Below are 18,000 nucleotides of genomic sequence, written 5' to 3' on the forward strand. Positions count from 1 at the left end.
GATTGTCACCTTTCAGGGGGTTTGTGTGGATCAGTCACCCTAAGAGCTAGATCAGCAGAGGCTTAGCCTTCAGGTGGGACACCCAAGTCGGTCAGGTGTTAGGGTAGAGGCCTGACAAAGTGCAATCCAGTTACATGACAAGAACAGTTATCCAGACTAGAGATGGCACGATACCACTTTTTTATGTCCGATACCGATATCATAAATTTGGATATCTGCCGATACTGATATGAATCCGATATAGTGTGTTTTTAAATCAATAAAACTGTTTTTTTAATATCTTGCTGCATTTTGTATAAGTTCATATTCAAGTTTAAATAAACAACAACACTAAAGCTATTCTGTTATACCTGTATGCAAAAAATATACTGCACCCAAAATATTTCATAGTTCAGCAATACTGATCAATCTAATAAACTTAAACCTGCTCCATCCTCCCTATTCTGGTATTTTAAAGAGTACTTAGCAGAAATATTAAGCAACCTAACTAATAGGGTTGCAAACTCCCAGCAAAAAAAAAGTAGGGAACCACCCCCCACCCTCCACCTCATGATGCTTAATCGATGTAATCAACTTTAATTTGATGCAGTATGAAAAAAAATGCACAGAAATCAATTATTTTTGCAGAATAATTAAATAGATTCAACATCTTTCTTCAGCAGAATGGCAGATTGCATAGATCGTACCTTCCCAAAGGAAAAAGTAGTATAGCTTACTAGGGTATATTAGACTTAACATTTACTATATACAGTAATGGACTTCTATATATTTTACATAAGATTAAAACTTTGGGTGTAAGATTCAGATAATTACTTATTAAAAGCTAGACATTTTAAATGAGAATAACAAAGAAAAGTATGTCTTTGTGCCCCCTTTTCCCTGTTCATGCCCTATCGGCCCCCCTGGCTAAACTTTGCTAGATCCGCCCCTGCACAGTTACCAGCCGTCAGCTACGTAGAAAAGGATCCTGGTGTAGAAAGTAATATTAAATAAATTCTAACAACAGCTTATCAAGTTTAAACGTGCTGCTGTTGTTCAGCCGCTGGTTTCCGCTTACTGGTGCAAAGTGGGCCCAAAACAAAGAAGGGACAGAAAAGCTGATCAGCTGATCATTAACAAGTTTCACGATTGAAGTAACAGCAGGAGAGGGAGAGAGAGAGAAGAGGCAGTCGCTCCATATATCGGTTGTTAAGCTTAACATGGGAATGCTTTACAAACATTCAGAGATGAACTTACACACTTGCTTTACTTCTTTCTGGGATAACTTCCTCGGAGATGAAATGCTGGTTTGGTAGTGAGGCTACAAATACACACAGCCGCTCTATCACGTGAGGCACACTGCTCCACGTGCTACCGTTATGAGCCGAGTTACGCCGTGTCGCAAGTTTTGTGAGGTGCTTTTTTTGATATTTAATGGATCGGATTACATTTTTTTTTATTTCTCTCCGATATCCGATCCAGTAATTTACGTCAGTATCGGACCCATACCGATACGTAATATCGGATCGGTCCACCTCTAATCCAGACCACCCCATCCCCTTCCCACCTGTCCCCCCTTTACATTTCTGTCTGCCCCCTCATGTATGCCTGTCTAGAACCAGCCCAGTATATAATATAGACTTGTAAAAATTCCAAAAATCTGATTCAAAAATTTGCACACATATAACTGTGTATCCGATGAAGGCGTTGCTATGGATGTGGGGGTGTCATCAGTGTCTTTTTTGAAACATGTGAACAGGAATTCTTCAAATCACAAAGAGACACTAAAGTGATGCTTTAAAGCTTTAATGCAAAGAAATCTGTTAACTGAGCCACAGTCAGCTACCATTAACATGGAGTGACAGTGCTTTACAGGAAAGAAGCTAAGAGTAAGACAGGTTATCAGATGAGTACAGCGGGCAGTGTCGGTTTCTGGGGAGTTCACATCTCAGCTGGAGCTTTCCCAGGACGGTGGATGTAGTCGTTTATGAAGGTCAGATACTTTGCAACCTCAGTACAGATGCCAGGGCGGTCGTTGGGGCCACAACCACCAGAACTCATGATTCCCACCTGAACAAATTTTCCCCTTTTACGGCACACCAGTGGACCACCATAGTCTCCCTGTGGAAACAAAACACACAATGTAGACTACTGTGTCCACTTTGTTCCCTTTTTAAGTCTCATTTAAAACAGCAGATTCAACGATAAACCCCAAAGTAACGAGTAACTGTTACTAGTTTCTGTCAAGTAAATTCAGCTGAGTGAACGTAAAGTACTTCTTGTGCGATAAATCAAAAAGTGTTTGTTTATTTCAAGGTAGTAATTATCTGTTTGGTTAAATGCAAAAAGTACAGAAAAAGGAAAAACTCACTTTGCAGGCACCCCTACCCTTGGTGTCACTTGTGCATAGTGTATTAGGGGCTATCTGAGGAAACCTCCCCTTACAGGTACTCTGAGAGATGATGGAAATCTTGAGCTGCTGAAGTGTTTCTGGATCTTTCAGTGGAACTGTGGACACACAGGAAAAGTAGGGAAGTGACAGACAGGGAGGCTGTAGCTCAGGTGGTAGAGCAGGTCATCTACTGATTGGAAGGTTGGTGGTTCAATTCCTGGCTTCCCCTAGTCTGCATGCCAAATATTCCTTGGGCAAGATATTAACCCCAAATTGCTCTCCGATGCATCTGTCAGAGTATGTGTGAATGTTACTTAGAAAGCGCTTGGATGAATGCACAAGTTGTGTAAAGCGCTTTGAGTGCTCAGAAGAGTAGAAAAGCGCTATACACGAACCAGTCCATTGACAGAAAGGTGATGGTTTTTGTTTTTTTTTATCTGTGAAGTACCTTATTATGCAAAGTGTATGTATGGACGTAGGCTATGTTTATACGCAGTTTATAAACAGTTTACCGGTGACAGTATGCCAATTTACAGTGGATGTGTGAGCCTGCCTTTATACAGTGTGTACATTTTAAAGCCTACTTTCTGTGCTTAACTTACCACCATTTCCCACTTCCCCCCAGCCAGTGATCCAGCACTCAGATGATGGACCAAAGGTGTCATCCTTGTCAGGCAGATCCACTGGTGCAACATCTTTTGAAAAGGCAAGCGGTTTCTTCAGCTTGATCAGAGCAATGTCATTTTCGTAGTTGCTGTTGCCCAGGTCTTGGTATTGAACATGAGAAACAATATTGCCTATACCCATGTAACGGTTAGACTCCTTTTTCAGCTGATATGCACCAATAGCAACAAATGAGCGATGATAATCAAGACTGCAAGACAAAATAAAAACACACACATTAACTCTCATGTATTTTGGAATGACCAAGGCTTCAACAAAACAACATTACACATAGGTTTTGTGGACACTGGTGCATTCAGCAGTTTAAAAGGCTACACATGTTCTTCCATAATTGGTAGGGACCAAAAGAAAAGGAGCTGCAGTGGAGTAAACATTACATTAGTTTGGACTTGATGCAGTGTTGGCTGTGTGCGTAAATATGCAGCTACTCACTAATTACACAGCTCACTAAAAAAATATGCTGAAATTTCCATATGGTGTATTTAAATACTGACTGAGACCTCCAGCTCTGAGAAGGTGGGTGAGTAGGAAGGTGTCCTGAAATGATTTTCTCTTTATTGGCCAACAGTAAAGGTCCCTATGAGTAATTATTCCCCTAAAATACTCACATGCAGTGTGAAGCTTTTTTGTTATGCTTGTTATGACTGCTCTGGAAGATGGTTATGTTCATAAAAAATAATGAGACACGTTTCTGCAAATGCACACAGACTTACTTAGCCACGCAGTGTGCAGAAGTCAGCACCCACTGTTTTGCAACGATGGTGGCGCCGCAGCGCCATTTCACCGTTTTCGAATCCTTAGATGTCACGTTAAGGTGGACCATCCATGGCCATCTTTCCTTTTGAGCATCCTCTGCACCAATGATGGAGCTCCTCACTTCATTTCCCAGTAGACCTGAAAAACACAAACAAAATACTGGATGTAAGGTTGAGGCATCTAAGAAAATTAAATCCCATCAAAGTAAGAGCTGTTTGCTATTTTGCTCAGAATGGATGATAAACATAAGAGCATCAGTCTATTGAGCCTGCGCTCTGGAATCTGGGCTCTGGAGTTATGAAATTAAGGTTCAGCATTTTTCTATCTCACCACCACTGTTGTGGAGCAGTACCAACACAGTTAGCAGAAGTTTGCAGAAAGCCATGGCTGTGATGAAGACCAGTGTAGCAGTACCTCTGCATGGTGAGGGGGGAACAAGTGCAGCTTTATATGCACTGCTGGAGAGATGACTATCATTAGTCCCGCCCTTTACATCTCAAACCATACCGAAAAAAATGTACATGCACTTTTCACATACAGTGGAAAAATATTTTAAGGGTTTGGTTGAATATTTTGACAGCGTTTCAAAAAGAATATTTTGAACAATTGAATGCCATTTTTAATGAAAGGGTTTAACTCTTTTGATCGATTTATCTGCACCGCAGACCTGTTAGTGTGACACATTGTGCTTGAAAAGTTACCTGCTACTGCTGTGTTTAATTTCCACTTAAATTATTATGAACTGGGGGGTGGCGGAGTTAAAGTGTAAGGCATAAAAGTTTAAACCAGATCAACTATGGGGTTGCTTTCTCCTATTCTCCAATGAAATTATGTCATATTGATGTTATTCTAAAAAGCGATGTCTTTGTGTGGAAAAAACGACAGACTTGAGTCGGCACTGGGAAAGCAAAGATGATAATCAGGACTGAGCATGAGAATAATCAGTAGCCTTTCTTGTACATTCAAGTCTTTGCTTCAAATCTATCACTTTATCTGAAGCACAGTGTCGTATATCACATCTCTTCCTTGCCTCCTCACGGCTCAATGCACACAAGAGCGACTCACACATGAGTAAAGGTCTCGAGCATGTACGACAGAAAGGGAGAGAAGGGGAAAATGGAGACAAAAAGGCAGAGGAAAGGCCAAGGACCGAGTACTTGTGCTCCGCTGCGTACTCATTGCAGAGACCTGAGTTCTGTTCTGTTTGCCATTTTTTGCATGTCTCTCCCTGTCCCTCCCGGTCTCTCTCTGTACTTTATTGCCATCCAACCGTCACCTTCTAGTAAAAACAAAAAGCCACAAATAAGTCACAAAAGAAAAGTTGCCATAGAATTCTGTCACACTGATAATTCACGTTAGTAAGTAAACTGGAACACAGATGGAAAGCCCAGGGTGGCATAGCAGGTAGTGGAATGAAAAGGCACTTTAGCTGCTACTGGAAAACAAACAAAGAACAAAGGAGGGAAAAATACACAAAGCAGAAGAGGAAAGCTAGAAAATAATGATGAAGCAAACTGAAAGGATGGACAGGAGGAAGATGGAAGGCAGGTTGGAAAAGGAAGACTTTGAAGAAGCGTGAAAGAACAAAGGTTAATGACATGAAAGCACAAAGACCGTGAAAAAGTCTTATTCATGTGAGTGAATAAGACTTAAGTTGAAACAGTTTTAATATTATTTTAAGGTTCTAAAGTGCACAATAATGACTGCACGATACTTTGGAGGGTTTTTTGTTAAGAGAGACTTTGCAGACGCTGATGAAGTTGTTATTTTTTGATACATCTCCGTATCTCGTTTTTATCTTTCCACATCTATACAGGCTCCTCGGTTTGTGCAACAACTTTGCTTACGTGGTGATGCTGAGCGCTGCACATGACATTCTCGAGAAACAAGAGTCACGAAATGAAACGGCGTCTGTAAGAAAGCAAATGTGTATTTAAATATGCACTGCTCAAACAAATGAAAGGAATACTTGATCATTGCATTCTGGCACAAAGTCTTCAGGGATGTTGATCTGTCCAATCAGGAAACAGAAACTGTTGTAAATGCATTTCACCTGCTTAGGTGCAAATGAAAGACGCATAAGGTGCAATGGAGGAGTAACAGCAACTATTTCTATGTCACTGCTCATAGTAAGAGACGGTACCTGTAGTCTATTCAGAGTGCGCAGCTCTAACCCAGCAGCAGGACTGTCATGTAAGGAGGAGCGCTGCCAGAGCTCATATACTCGTGTCCCAGGCAGAGGATGACTTTGGTTTCCTCTGATTCCATTTCCATTGTTACATCTTTTTTTCCACAGTAAACTGCACAATGTACTTTACCAGTTCAGATTCTCATGTTAAAAATCCCCACTCTTTACTCTGAGCCCTTTCTTGATTGTGATTGTGATGTTCAGGCAGGAGTCTCTGTGGACGATGATGTTTGCAGATGATGTAATGATCTGTAGTGAGAGCAGGTGGAACAGAGTGTGGACAGGTGGAGGTAAGCGTGGGAGAGATGAGGACTGAACATCAGTCAGAAAGAGAGAGTGTGAAAATGGAGAAAGTAGATTACGTTTAAATACATGAGATTGGTCATCCAAGACAATGTGCAGTGACAACAGAGAGGAGTGGAGCCTGGAAGTAATGCATTCATTACTTCCAGGCTGGACTACTGTAATTCTTTATTATCAGGAAGTCCTAAAAACTTGCTGAAAAGCCTTCAGTTAATCCAAAATGCTGCAGCAAGAGTCCTGACAGGGACTAGAAAGAGAGAGCATATTTCTCCTGTTTTGGCTTCCCTTCATTGGCTTCCTGTTAAATCCAGAATTGAATTAAAAATCCTGCTCCTCACATACAAGGTCTTAAATAATAATAAATAATAAGCCCCATCTTACCTTAATGACCTTGTAGTACCTTATCACCCTATTAGAGCACTTCGCTCTCGCTCTGCAGGCCTACTTGCTGTCCCTAGAGTATTTAAAAGTAGAATGGGAGGCAGAGCCTTCAGTTTTCAGGCCCCTCTTCTGTGGAACCAGCTTCCAGTTTGGATTCAGGAGACAGACACTATCTCTACTTTCAAGATTAGGCTTAAAATTAGGCTTTTTGCTAAAGCATATAGTTAGGGCTGGACCAGGTGACCCTGAATCCTCCCTTAGTTATGCTGCAATAGACGTAGGCTGCCGGGGATTCCCATGATGCATTGAGTTTTTCCTTTCCAGTTACCTTTCTCACTCACTATGTGTTAATAGACCTCTCTGCATCGAATCATATCTGTTATTAATCTCTGTCTCTCTTCCACAGCATGTCTTTATCCTGTTTTCCTTCTCTCACCCCAAACAGTCGCAGCAGATGGCCCCGCCCCTCCCTGAGCCTGGTTCTGCCGGAGGTTTCTTCCTGTTAAAAGGGAGTTTTTCCTTCCCACTGTGGCCAAAGTGCTTGCTCATAGGGGGTCATATGATTGTTGGGTTTTTCTCTGTATTTATTATTGTGCGATCTACTGTACAATATAAAGCGCCTTGAGGCGACTTTTGTTGTGATTTGGCGCTATATAAATAAAATTGAATTGAATTGAATTGAGTGTAAAAGAGGAATAGAGGAAGACCTCAGAGGAGATTGATGGATGATAGTGAAGGAGGGCATAAGGACGCTTGGTGTGACAGAAGAGGACACTAAAAGCTCTATCATTTGTGTCCACAGATGTTCAGTTGTTACATTTTTCTTGGCAGGCTGTGCTGTTAGCTGACATCCTACCAACACTCTTCATCAAAGTGTTTGCTCCCTTCGTGATCCACAAAATGCCTTATGGGTAATTATTACTTTGATTGCTGTTCTTTGTTTGCACTTGCTGTGTTTTTACAGTAACTAACAATCATCATTCACATTACTGGTACGAGCTGATTTCACTGCACTGATAATAAAAAAAAATAGATGTTTCTTTGACAAACTTGCGAATGACAAAAACAGTGACGTCCTTCTTGATTTACAGTAATGTGTTTGTATCAGTTTCAGGATTTTAGCCCAGCTGGCAAAATGAGGTTTGAGGTTGGTTTAAAAAAAGAAAGAAGAAGCAAACAACAAGAACTTTGTTTTATTTGCATATTATTTCCTCTCACTCCCACCTTTAGCGCTCTTTTTGTACTTCTTGCTGTCTGCATAAAAACATCGCTGCCATGGTGCTTTCCAGCTTTCCTGGTTAATTCCTGTTCTTTTATCCCAGTGTTCGAGTGCTGTTCTGTGCCATCATAGCAGCAAAGAGTTTCCTTCTGGTGTCCTTCTCCTCAGCTGTGTGGATGAGTATTCTCGGTAAAGCAATCTGTTAATAATTCAGATCTTTTATCATTAGGGTGTCTGATATGGCTCTGATGAGATTTTAGAAGGTGGATTAGATAAAATTTGAGTTATTTGCTTCGGTTTAATTTCCTCTTATCTACTGTGAGCATCTGTGGTTGTTCTACAGAAGCTTGATAGAGCTTTACTGCTGCTATAAATAATAATTTATCGTACCAGTTCACGCTTCTGTCAAATAGATGTATCAAAGACTTTATGAGAAGTAGGAAGTTTAATATGAATCAGCAGTCGGTTACAGGACAGCGATAATGCATCGATGAATTTTCGGCATGTCCCATAATGAGCAATGGAGCCATTTTAATGACCCTGTTTGTCCCGCTCTTTTTCTGTGTACTAGTTTGTATTTAACTTGGAATGATTCCACAAAGCACTGAGCACTCTGCTGGAATCACAAATTGAAGATGACCAACACTTGGTTGTTTGGAAAAGTACCAGTTAAAGAGTGGATGAGGGAGTGCTTTCAGGAAATGCTGAGTATAAAGGTGAGGCAGCAGAAAAACGGGGCTCCAAGGCACCAAACATACCAGCCCCAAACTAAAGGCTGCCACTGTAGGTACTAGTGTTTTTATAATAATCCTGCTGGCTGTGTATGCATGTAAACCTTAAGATGAGTGGCCTTTTTGCTGATATGAGGCCAAACTAGCATTTTACATTTAATTTTGGCCTTTGCTTTGAAGCAGTAGTGATACTGGCACCACAGATGTACTGGAAGAACTGGATACCAGATACAATGATGGCCCCTGCTTGCTAGAAATGTCCTGATAGGCTGTAAAGGGCTTCTGCGGCTAGCTGTTTGTATTACCTACTAAAACACTGTCAAACCCAAAATGAGGACATGGGCCCAGCTAGTGAAATATTTTATAACACAATAGAGAGGTGAGTCTGGAAATAATATTTTACATCACAAAGAGGGGCGGATTTGGCATTGATATTTGTATTAGTAGGTAAAGGTGAATGTTTGCACAAATAGTATTTTAGATCTGTGCTCACTCTCTGCAACTGAGAGAGTTTAGTGGTAATGTTTTCTGTGAATGTCTGTGGACTGTGTCAAAATATCATTAGCAGTAGCATTAGAAATGCTGTATTTTAATAGACAACGCTATTTCAGATATTACTGTTAGAATCAAGCAGACCTCTATTTGAGTAAAATGAGTCAATAAAGAGCAACTAAATTTGATTCAGTTATGAGTAAGTGAGATGTAACCATTGTGACTGCCCAAACGGGCGCTGTAAGAAAAATGAGCTCTTTTTATTAAAGTTTGTCCTTTCAAACAAAAGAATGAATTCTTCCACTTCACTCACTCACTCACTCACGTTCTCTGTCGCTGTGTTTGTAGGAGTGATCTTTGCCAGTATCAGCTCGGGACTGGGAGAGTTGTTGTTTTTCAGCAGGTAAACACTCACTTTTCAGTCATTCTTTTTGCCAATTTTGATTTTGCCATTTTTGATTTTGTGTATCTATTGTGTCGTTTACATATTGTTGTGATTTACATTGCTGTGCTTGAGAGTCACCATCTACCAGAACCAAATTCCTTGTACAGGGAGTGCAGAATTATTAGGTAAGTTGTATTTTTGAGGAATAATTTTATTATTGAACAACAACCATGTTCTCAATGAACCCAAAAAACTCATTAATATCAAAGCTGAATGTTTTTGGAAGTAGTTTTTAGTTTGTTTTTAGTTTTAGCTATTTTAGGGGGATATCTGTGTGTGCAGGTGACTATTACTGTGCATAATTATTAGGCAACTTGACAAAAAACAAATATATACCCATTTCAATTATTTATTTTTACCAGTGAAACCAATATAACATCTCCACATTCACAAATATACATTTTTGACATTCAAAAACAAAACAAAAACAAATCAGCGACCAATATAGCCACCTTTCTTTGCAAGGACACTCAAAAGCCTGCCATCCATGGATCCTGTCAGTGTTTTGATCTGTTCACCATCAACATTGCGTGCAGCAGCAACCACAGCCTCCCAGACACTGTTCATGTCATGGTGTGTCCCCTCCTGTCTGCCATTTCCTAATTACCTGGTGTGTGTATTTATACTGCGTGTCTGCCTGTGCTCCTCGTCGCGTCGTCTGTGTTCATCCTCCGTGTTTCTCTGTGAACCCTCTGTGGTCTCTGCATTATTCCGTGTTCACCGTGTCTCTCTGCGTCTCGCCCCGTGTCCTCCCTTTGTGTTACTTTTCCCAGTTTAGGGTTATGTTCTGTTCTGCCCACATCTTGGTTTTGTTTGCTATAAATAAATCCCACTTGCACCTCCACCACTGTCTGCCATTGGATCCTCCTTTCTCACCTTCACACGACTGCTGCCCCAGCCGTGACAGTTCAGAGAGGTGTACTGTTTTCCCTCCTTGTAAATCTCACATTTGATGATGGACCACAGGTTCTCAATGGGGTTCAGATCAGGTGAACAAGGAGGCCATGTCATTAGTTTTTCTTCTTTTATACCCTTTCTTGCCAGCCACGCTGTGGAGTACTTGGACGCGTGTGATGGAGCATTGTCCTGCATGAAAATCATGTTTTTCTTGAAGGATGCAGACTTCTTCCTGTACCACTGCTTGAAGAAGGTGTCTTCCAGAAACTGGCAGTAGGACTGGGAGTTGAGCTTGACTCCATCCTCAACCCGAAAAGGCCCCACAAGCTCATCTTTGATGATACAGCCCAAACCAGTACTCCACCTCCACCTTGCTGGCGTCTGAGTCGGACTGGAGCTCTCTGCCCTTTACCAATCCAGCCACGGGCCCATCCATCTGGCCCATCAAGACTCACTCTCATTTCATCAGTCCATAAAACCTTAGAAAAATCAGTCTTGAGATATTTCTTGGCCCAGTCTTGACATTTCAGCTTGTGTGTCTTGTTCAGTGGTGGTCGTCTTTCAGCCTTTCTTACCTTGGCCATGTCTCTGAGTATTGCACACCTTGTGCTTTTGGGCACTCCAGTGATGTTGCAGCTCTGAAATATGGCCAAACTGGTGGCAAGTGGCATCTTGGCAGCTGCACGCTTGACTTTTCTCAGTTCATGGGCAGTTATTTTGCGCCTTGGTTTTTCCACACGCTTCTTGCGACCCTGTTGACTATTTTGAATGAAACGCTTGATTGTTCGATGATCACGCTTCAGAAGCTTTGCAATTTTAAGACTGCTGCATCCCTCTGCAAGATATCTCACTATTTTTTGACTTTTCTGAGCCTGTCAAGTCCTTCTTTTGACCCATTTTGCCAAAGGAAAGGAAGTTGCCTAATAATTATGCACACCTGATATAGGGTGTTGATGTCATTAGACCACACCCCTTCTCATTACAGAGATGCACATCACCTAATATGCTTAATTGGTAGTAGGCTTTCGAGCCTATACAGCTTGGAGTAAGACAACATGCATGAAGAGGATGATGTGGACAAAATACTCATTTGCCTAATAATTCTGCACTCCCTGTATATGTTTGCACATATACATGGTCAATAAACACGATTCTGATTAAGTTGCTGCTCTCTTATTGAAGATTCAAACAGAGCTTGTCCAGATGAAATGACTTGGGTCTGTGCCCAAAGTGTAGGGTAAAGTTTGCACTTTTGAAATTCTACTTTCTTCACAATCTTTAAATTCCTGCATGATGACAAAATTTGCATGAATTTTACATAAGTATCCATTCATCATTGTCACCCTGACACCACCCATTAGTGTTTTATGGCGCCAGAAGCAAGCAGAAGTTGGAGTGCTGTCTCCATAAGCTGTGCACACACACACACACACACACATACCTCCTCATTAATAAGTTACACACTAAAAAAACACAAAACAGCAGATTTTTCTGACTTCTTGGACAGTCTGCACCACAGAGTTATATGACCTTTCAGATAATTTAAAGACATCAGCAGCATAGATCAGCTGGCATCAGTGACTAGCTGTGCTGACGCCTAGCAGAGAACAGATGGACTGCTACAGGGTTGCAAGAAAAAGTTATGAAGGAGTTATCAGTCTGATATTCTTGATATGAGACATTTTCCATTAAGTTAGGTAGTTTGGGCGCTTGACTCTAAATATCAAGATCCACAGTGACAGAGCTTTTTTACAGTAACTTCAAGAAAATCAGCCAAATTTCCTTCTAGCAGTGATCCTGCCTACAGCTCAGACTCACAGCAGATAAAGTCCCGGTCAGAAATGAGTTTAAGAAGCTGTGAATGGTCTTCCAACTGTGTTTTTATTTTTACTCTGGGATATTAACGGTGGTTTTCTGCCTGCTCCAGGAGTGTACTGGAAGGCTGGGGCTCAGGCACTGGTGCTACTGGTCTTATTGGAGCCTTCCTTTATGCAGGCCTTATCCAAGCTTGCCTCTGAGCTCAGACAGTCAGTCCATTCATCATTTTTAGAGTCCTGCATGCCACAGTGAGACTAAACAAGGGTCCAATTTTGAATTAAGCTCCTGTAGGTCTAAGGTGTAGGTAGCCCAATGCTTTCATCTGTGGAGATGAGGTGGTGGCCATATAATCGCTTTAATTGAGCTCAGTTGACTCCAGTTCACTTCAGTCATACGAAACATTGGCTGGATGTAGTTTGTATTTCCTGTTGAGACTTTTTCCCTGTAAACTGTGTATAAATGAAGCTGAAACTTACACATAAAATAATTTTTCTTCTTCTTCTTCATCCCAATGCTTTTGCCAGCTATTTCTTCCTGCTGGTTTATCCACCTTCATTACCTCAGTGGAGGACCAAGGAGACTGAGTATGCAGCTTTGGTCTCTGAGGACAGACAGCAACTTCTGGACAGTTCAGACGACGAGGAGCCCGAGAGCTCCACCACAGGTAAATGTCACATTAGAAGGGTGTAGCATGGAATCAGCAATAAACTGAAATGTAAATAAAGATCAGCGACCAGATCCCGTGAAGACAAACCCTGTTTCATTGGTTGATATATCTACTAACTGAACACTAACACATGAGTTCCTGCAAGTTTCTGAGTCCTCCATGGCATCGGTTTTGTTTTTCCCCAAGAATACATAAACTGCATAAATGTTTTAAGCAACAATTTGCACAAAAAAGGCAGATGTAACAAATATGATAAAGATTTAAAATCCTTTGAGTTTGAAGTTTGTCTACAGAGACTCCATTTTCTCACAATGATGACTTCACACTGTTGCCCAATAGACACGTCTGAAACATCCGAGAGCGTTGCTTTGCTCTTATCTAATCAGATGATCATTAACACGTGTCAGTTTATCTGTTTGACATGGTGAGAGGAAACGCACTATTCTACATTTTTATTGAAATTGATAAAAGGAGGTCATCACTTAGGGGAAGATGTGTGTCATTTAGATGGAAAATAGTGAAATAATTCAAAGGTATGTTTAGCTTAGTTTATTTATATAGCACTTTTAATTACAACAGTGGTGTTGACCAAAGTGCTGTACAAACATACAAATTACACAATAAAATAACAATATTAATTAACATCAATGCCAAATAGCTAATAACAAATAAACAAGTAAATAACTCTCATGCAGTATTAAAAGCCAGTGAGTAGAGATGTGTTTTAAGATGGGATTTAAAAAGGTTCAGGGTAGGAGCCTGTCTAATGTGGAGAGGCATATCATTCCACAATTTAGGCGCCACAACCGTAAATGCGCGATCACCTCTAAGAACCAGCCTCGACCTTGGAGTGACCAAGAGCAAAAGATCACCCTATCTAAGAGCTCTGGGGGGCATATAAGGCTGCAGTAGGCCTGACAGATACCCTGGGGCCTCTCCATTCAGTGCTTTGTAAGTCACCAATAACATTTTATAAGTGATTCTAAAACGTACAGGGAACCAGTGAAGCGAGGCAAGCACTGGGGAGATAAGTTCATTTCTCTTTGTTCGTGTCAAAAGACGAGCAGCGGCATTCTGGACCAGCTGGAACCTTGCAAGACAAGTCTGGCTAATGCCTACATATAAAGAATTACAATAGTCCAGTTGGGATAGGATGAAAGCGTGAATTGCTCAGTCTAGGTTTTAAAAGACAAAAAAGATCTCACCTTGGATAAAAGTCTCAGTTTAAAGAAAGACAACTAAACTAATCTGTTTCTCAAAGGTGAACTTATTGTCAACTATAACCCCCAAATTTTTAGTATGTGATTTGATAAAAGGTTCTAAACTGCGCAAATTAAAATGTGAGATGCTAGAATTGCAACTTGGTCCACAAACAATAACTTTGGTTTTATTTTCGTTGAAATTAAAGAAATTAGACACCACCCAGGCCTTAACTTCGCTTAACTATATGTCTGGATGCATGCTCAAACATCCAGGTAATAAAATCCCAGAATGTTGCTGTTCATATGGATTTGGTGCTTTCAGTGGGAGAAATGTTTCAATGTTAGAGGAGAATTCAGCTGATGAGAATGGGCCTGTTTCAGCGTAATTCACGGAGGACCCAGGGTCAGGAATTAAAGGTCTTTAGGACATTCCTGCAGTTGAACTAATCCACATGTATACGTTTATTCAACAGAGAATACTGATGTAGAATTGGATTTAAAGCACAACATTAGTATATGTTTACCTCAGCTAAGAAGGTAGATGTAATGTTATTAATCTGTCAGTCACCAGGTTTATAGCCCATATTTGAAATTTTCAAATTGCAAAACAGGGCTCACTTTATTATTTTTATTATTTTATCATTTGAAGTATAAACAACAACAACAGATCTCTTTGGTATTGTACACACATTAGTTAGCTATAACTGAGTTCTTAAAGGGAGTTTTTCCTTCCCACTGTCGCCAAAGTGCTTGCTCATAGGGGGTCATATGATTGTTGGGTTTTTCTCTGTATCTATTATTGTGCGATCTACTGTACAATATAAAGCGCCTTGAGGCGACCTTTGTTGTGATTTGGCGCTATATAAATAAAATTGAATTGAATTGAATTAACATGTAAATAAAAGGTGTTTGTGTTTTCCACAACAGATTCCTATGAAAAGAATAAGCGAGACAACGTTCCTCCAGGACCATGGTGCTACATATAACAGACAATCAACACAGGACTACATAAAGTGCAAGTGTGCAAAAATTGCAAAAAGCGTTGCAGCACCAGACAGAGCAGAATGATACAGACACAACAGTGCAATAGAAATGTGCAACAATGACAGTTGGTTGTGCAAAAAACTCTGAGCATTGTGCAAAATATAGCTTGATGCATGAAGGTGTGCATGTTTGTGTGTATGAGATTGTTTGTGTGTGTGTCAGTCCAGTGTGAGTGTTCAGGAGTCTGACGTTTGGGTGAAGAAATAGTTTCACGGTCTGGCAGTGAGGGCCCGAATGCTCCGGTACGTCTTTGCCAGAAGGCAGCAGAGTGAAGAGTGTGTGTGAGGAGTGTGATAATTTACTCTGTGCTCATTTTTGAGCAACAGTGTAGCCAATCCAGTTCAAACTTGAGCAGGGCTAAGAGCAGTGGATAATGAACTGTTTCCATGAGGGAGCGGGTAATGCACCAACAAAACAAATACAGTGTTATTCATGTTTAACTGTTTCCCACTTTTTCTTTGGTCATTTTAGCCTTTTTGGCCAGGGTGAAGTTAGTATCTGCCATCAAACAAGAAGACAGCCGCATGTAACTACCAGTGTTTGCTAGTTCACCTTACATGCATTAATTTAATAACATGGTTAACCTACTTAACGTAAATTACACACGGACAACATTAAGCTACTCACGCAGAGAAAAACGGCTGCTGCTGCCATCATCATCCGTCATCATTTCTGCTACACTGGCCAGGACTCTACTCTTCGGGTTTTTGGGGGATGTTGCTAACTCCGGGTCCGATAACAGGCACCACACCCGCAGTAGATGTGCATGGTGTGAGGTCTCGCAGCAAGCCATCAAATACGGTGCATTTCTTGGCTTTTAACAAAATCCTATACGTCGCTAGGTGTTTCATCAGATTCGAGGAGTTACCTCCTTTGCACAGTATCAGCTTAAAGCACTTGTTGCAGGCTGCTGAGTTTGCATCTTTTACTGTGAAGTACAGCCAGACTTTGACCGCTTCGCCTTGGGCATTTTTAATCTGTAGCTCTGCTCTAAAAGAACGCATGTACCTGGGCCTGCCTACTATCCTCGGAAACGTAAAATGATTGGCTAGAATCCAAAGTGCATGACATCTCAGTAAAAAAAAGCACCGAAATAAAGCACCAAAATGTGTGCTGTTTTTCGGTCTGGTTATTACCGTTTATGTCAGAACTGGTGCCATTACCGGTACCCATCCCTAGTCCACACACAAATCTTTTTTACACACACACAAATTCTTTTTACACATACAAATCCTGATTTACAAGTACAGAATATTTATGACCACAATTTGAGCCCATAGCACACTCAGCTCACTGCATGCTGTTAAGTGAAACTTGGCTCTGATTTTGTGTGATGTGAGAATATTGAACCAAGAATATTTTTCCCCTCTGTAAGATGGAACTCCTGTTCTTCCACAATATATTCTGACCCATGCAGCTCAGTATCGCTGGTCAGTGATCCATTACAGAGAATATTCAGTATGAATGACTTCATGCAGATTGTGTGCCGCTCTATTTGTTTCTTGTTTGCATCCTCAGGTATCAGACTCTGTACCAGCTTGGTGTACTGGTCTCTCGATCCTCTCTGCGCTGGCTGAAGATCAGGAAAGTGTGGATTCTCAGTGTTCTGCAGGTGAGAAATTAGAATAAAATACAAATCAGCACCAGAGGGATGCCTTGGTGCTTAACCTGCAACTTTCATCTCACTGGCTGCTCACTACAAACAATAGATTTATACATCAGTATTTGTGGCTGCTGTGCTCAAAGTGTGTACACACAAATATGTGTGTCTAACCTGCCTAATGTGAGTGTCTGACTTTGCGCTTGAAGCCATTTATAATACTTGCTTGATCTGCTGCTCACCACCAACAAGCACAAGAATACAGTTTGAACCTTTAACTGTATATTTATAAGTTTTAGAGCTTTTCCTGGTAAAAGACATTTATGGACATTCATACTACACAAAGTAATTAAGCAATAAACAATATATGAAAGAAAAGTTTCTCTGTATTTCTTTCAACTATGGACACTTCTGGGTTTTTTGTGACAATAAAACCTACAAAACTGGACAGTCTGGGGAATGAGCTACCAGAGGCAGGGTCAAAAGTATACATACCCCCCCCCCAAAAAAAAAAACACACACGTGTGGTATTCTGCCCCTCTGTTGTTACTTTATTGGGTTTCTTTGGCTGGTGCGTTTCTCAGTTTTCCCACTAGTGGGCAGTATTACCCCTTGAGTTTGTGGCTTCTTCTTTAGTTATTTTGTGTGCACTACACTGCCCCCTTTGGTGATGTGTTGTAAGCACCAGGAAAAGTTCACGCAGGCAGTGTGAGAAAATGCCTGGAGCAGAAAACAAGCTGCACAACTTTAAGCCCAGTTTACATCGCTAGGGAGTTTGTTGAACCATAATCTGTAAGTAAGCAATGTGTAGCTTTATTTTCTGTAAGATTTGTTACTTTCATGTTACAGGTTTAGTAAACCTAGTGTTAAGAGGTTTTTTGAACGTATAAGGAAAGATGTTTATGGTGAATGTAAAGCATAAGAAAAGCTATGTTGCTAACTTCTGTTTTTGGTTACAAAATATGTCGATACTGATGCTTACATATTATTTTACTGTATGTTCACAGTCTTACAAATTAAAAGAGGAAAAAATGGTCTTCAGTTAAAGACACAAAGACAAAGCGATGTGTCCTGTCGTTCCTGGAACCATCTCCTCTTATGTTAAGCTCGCTGCATAGGGTGAATAGCCATACATTCACCTGAGGGCAGCAGATGTGGTTTGCAATCCTCGTCATCACATCCCATTGTCATAATGCTTTCCC

At 40.8% G+C, this 18,000-nt stretch overlaps 3 protein-coding genes across 4 annotated transcripts in view; 2 read left to right on the forward strand and 1 right to left on the reverse strand.

Annotated features, from left to right (window-relative positions):
* Positions 1–1,769: 1,769 nt before the first annotated feature.
* Positions 1,770–4,305, reverse strand: LOC100712464 (tryptase-2). The gene is made up of 5 exons (XM_019358324.2): positions 4,142–4,305; positions 3,769–3,949; positions 2,974–3,245; positions 2,351–2,487; positions 1,770–2,100 (listed from the first exon to the last, which is right to left on the reverse strand). Exons 1-5 carry the CDS (start codon positions 4,194–4,196, stop codon positions 1,921–1,923), a joined length of 825 nt encoding a protein of 274 aa, XP_019213869.1. The 5' UTR covers positions 4,197–4,305; the 3' UTR covers positions 1,770–1,920.
* Positions 4,306–5,518: 1,213 nt separating this feature from the next.
* Positions 5,519–18,000, forward strand: part of LOC100689844 (battenin) — a 37,292-nt gene continuing 24,810 nt past the window's right edge. The window contains exon 1 of one of the 2 annotated variants that reach the window (XM_025906684.1): positions 5,519–5,724. In XM_025906684.1, coding sequence (XP_025762469.1) covers positions 5,681–5,724 — 44 coding nt within the window. In that variant the 5' untranslated portion in view covers positions 5,519–5,680. The remainder of the gene's footprint in view (positions 5,725–18,000) is intronic. The other variant, XM_019358323.2, reaches the window with a different exon arrangement.
* LOC106098323 (battenin) lies at positions 7,374–13,444 on the forward strand. Its single transcript, XM_025906685.1, has 4 exons — positions 7,374–7,594; positions 8,006–8,091; positions 9,474–9,528; positions 12,810–13,444. Exons 1-4 carry the CDS (start codon positions 7,584–7,586, stop codon positions 12,973–12,975), a joined length of 318 nt encoding a protein of 105 aa, XP_025762470.1. The 5' UTR covers positions 7,374–7,583; the 3' UTR covers positions 12,976–13,444.

This window comes from Oreochromis niloticus, linkage group LG4, assembly GCF_001858045.2.
Source record: "Oreochromis niloticus isolate F11D_XX linkage group LG4, O_niloticus_UMD_NMBU, whole genome shotgun sequence".
Classification (NCBI taxonomy): Eukaryota; Metazoa; Chordata; class Actinopteri; order Cichliformes; family Cichlidae; genus Oreochromis; species Oreochromis niloticus.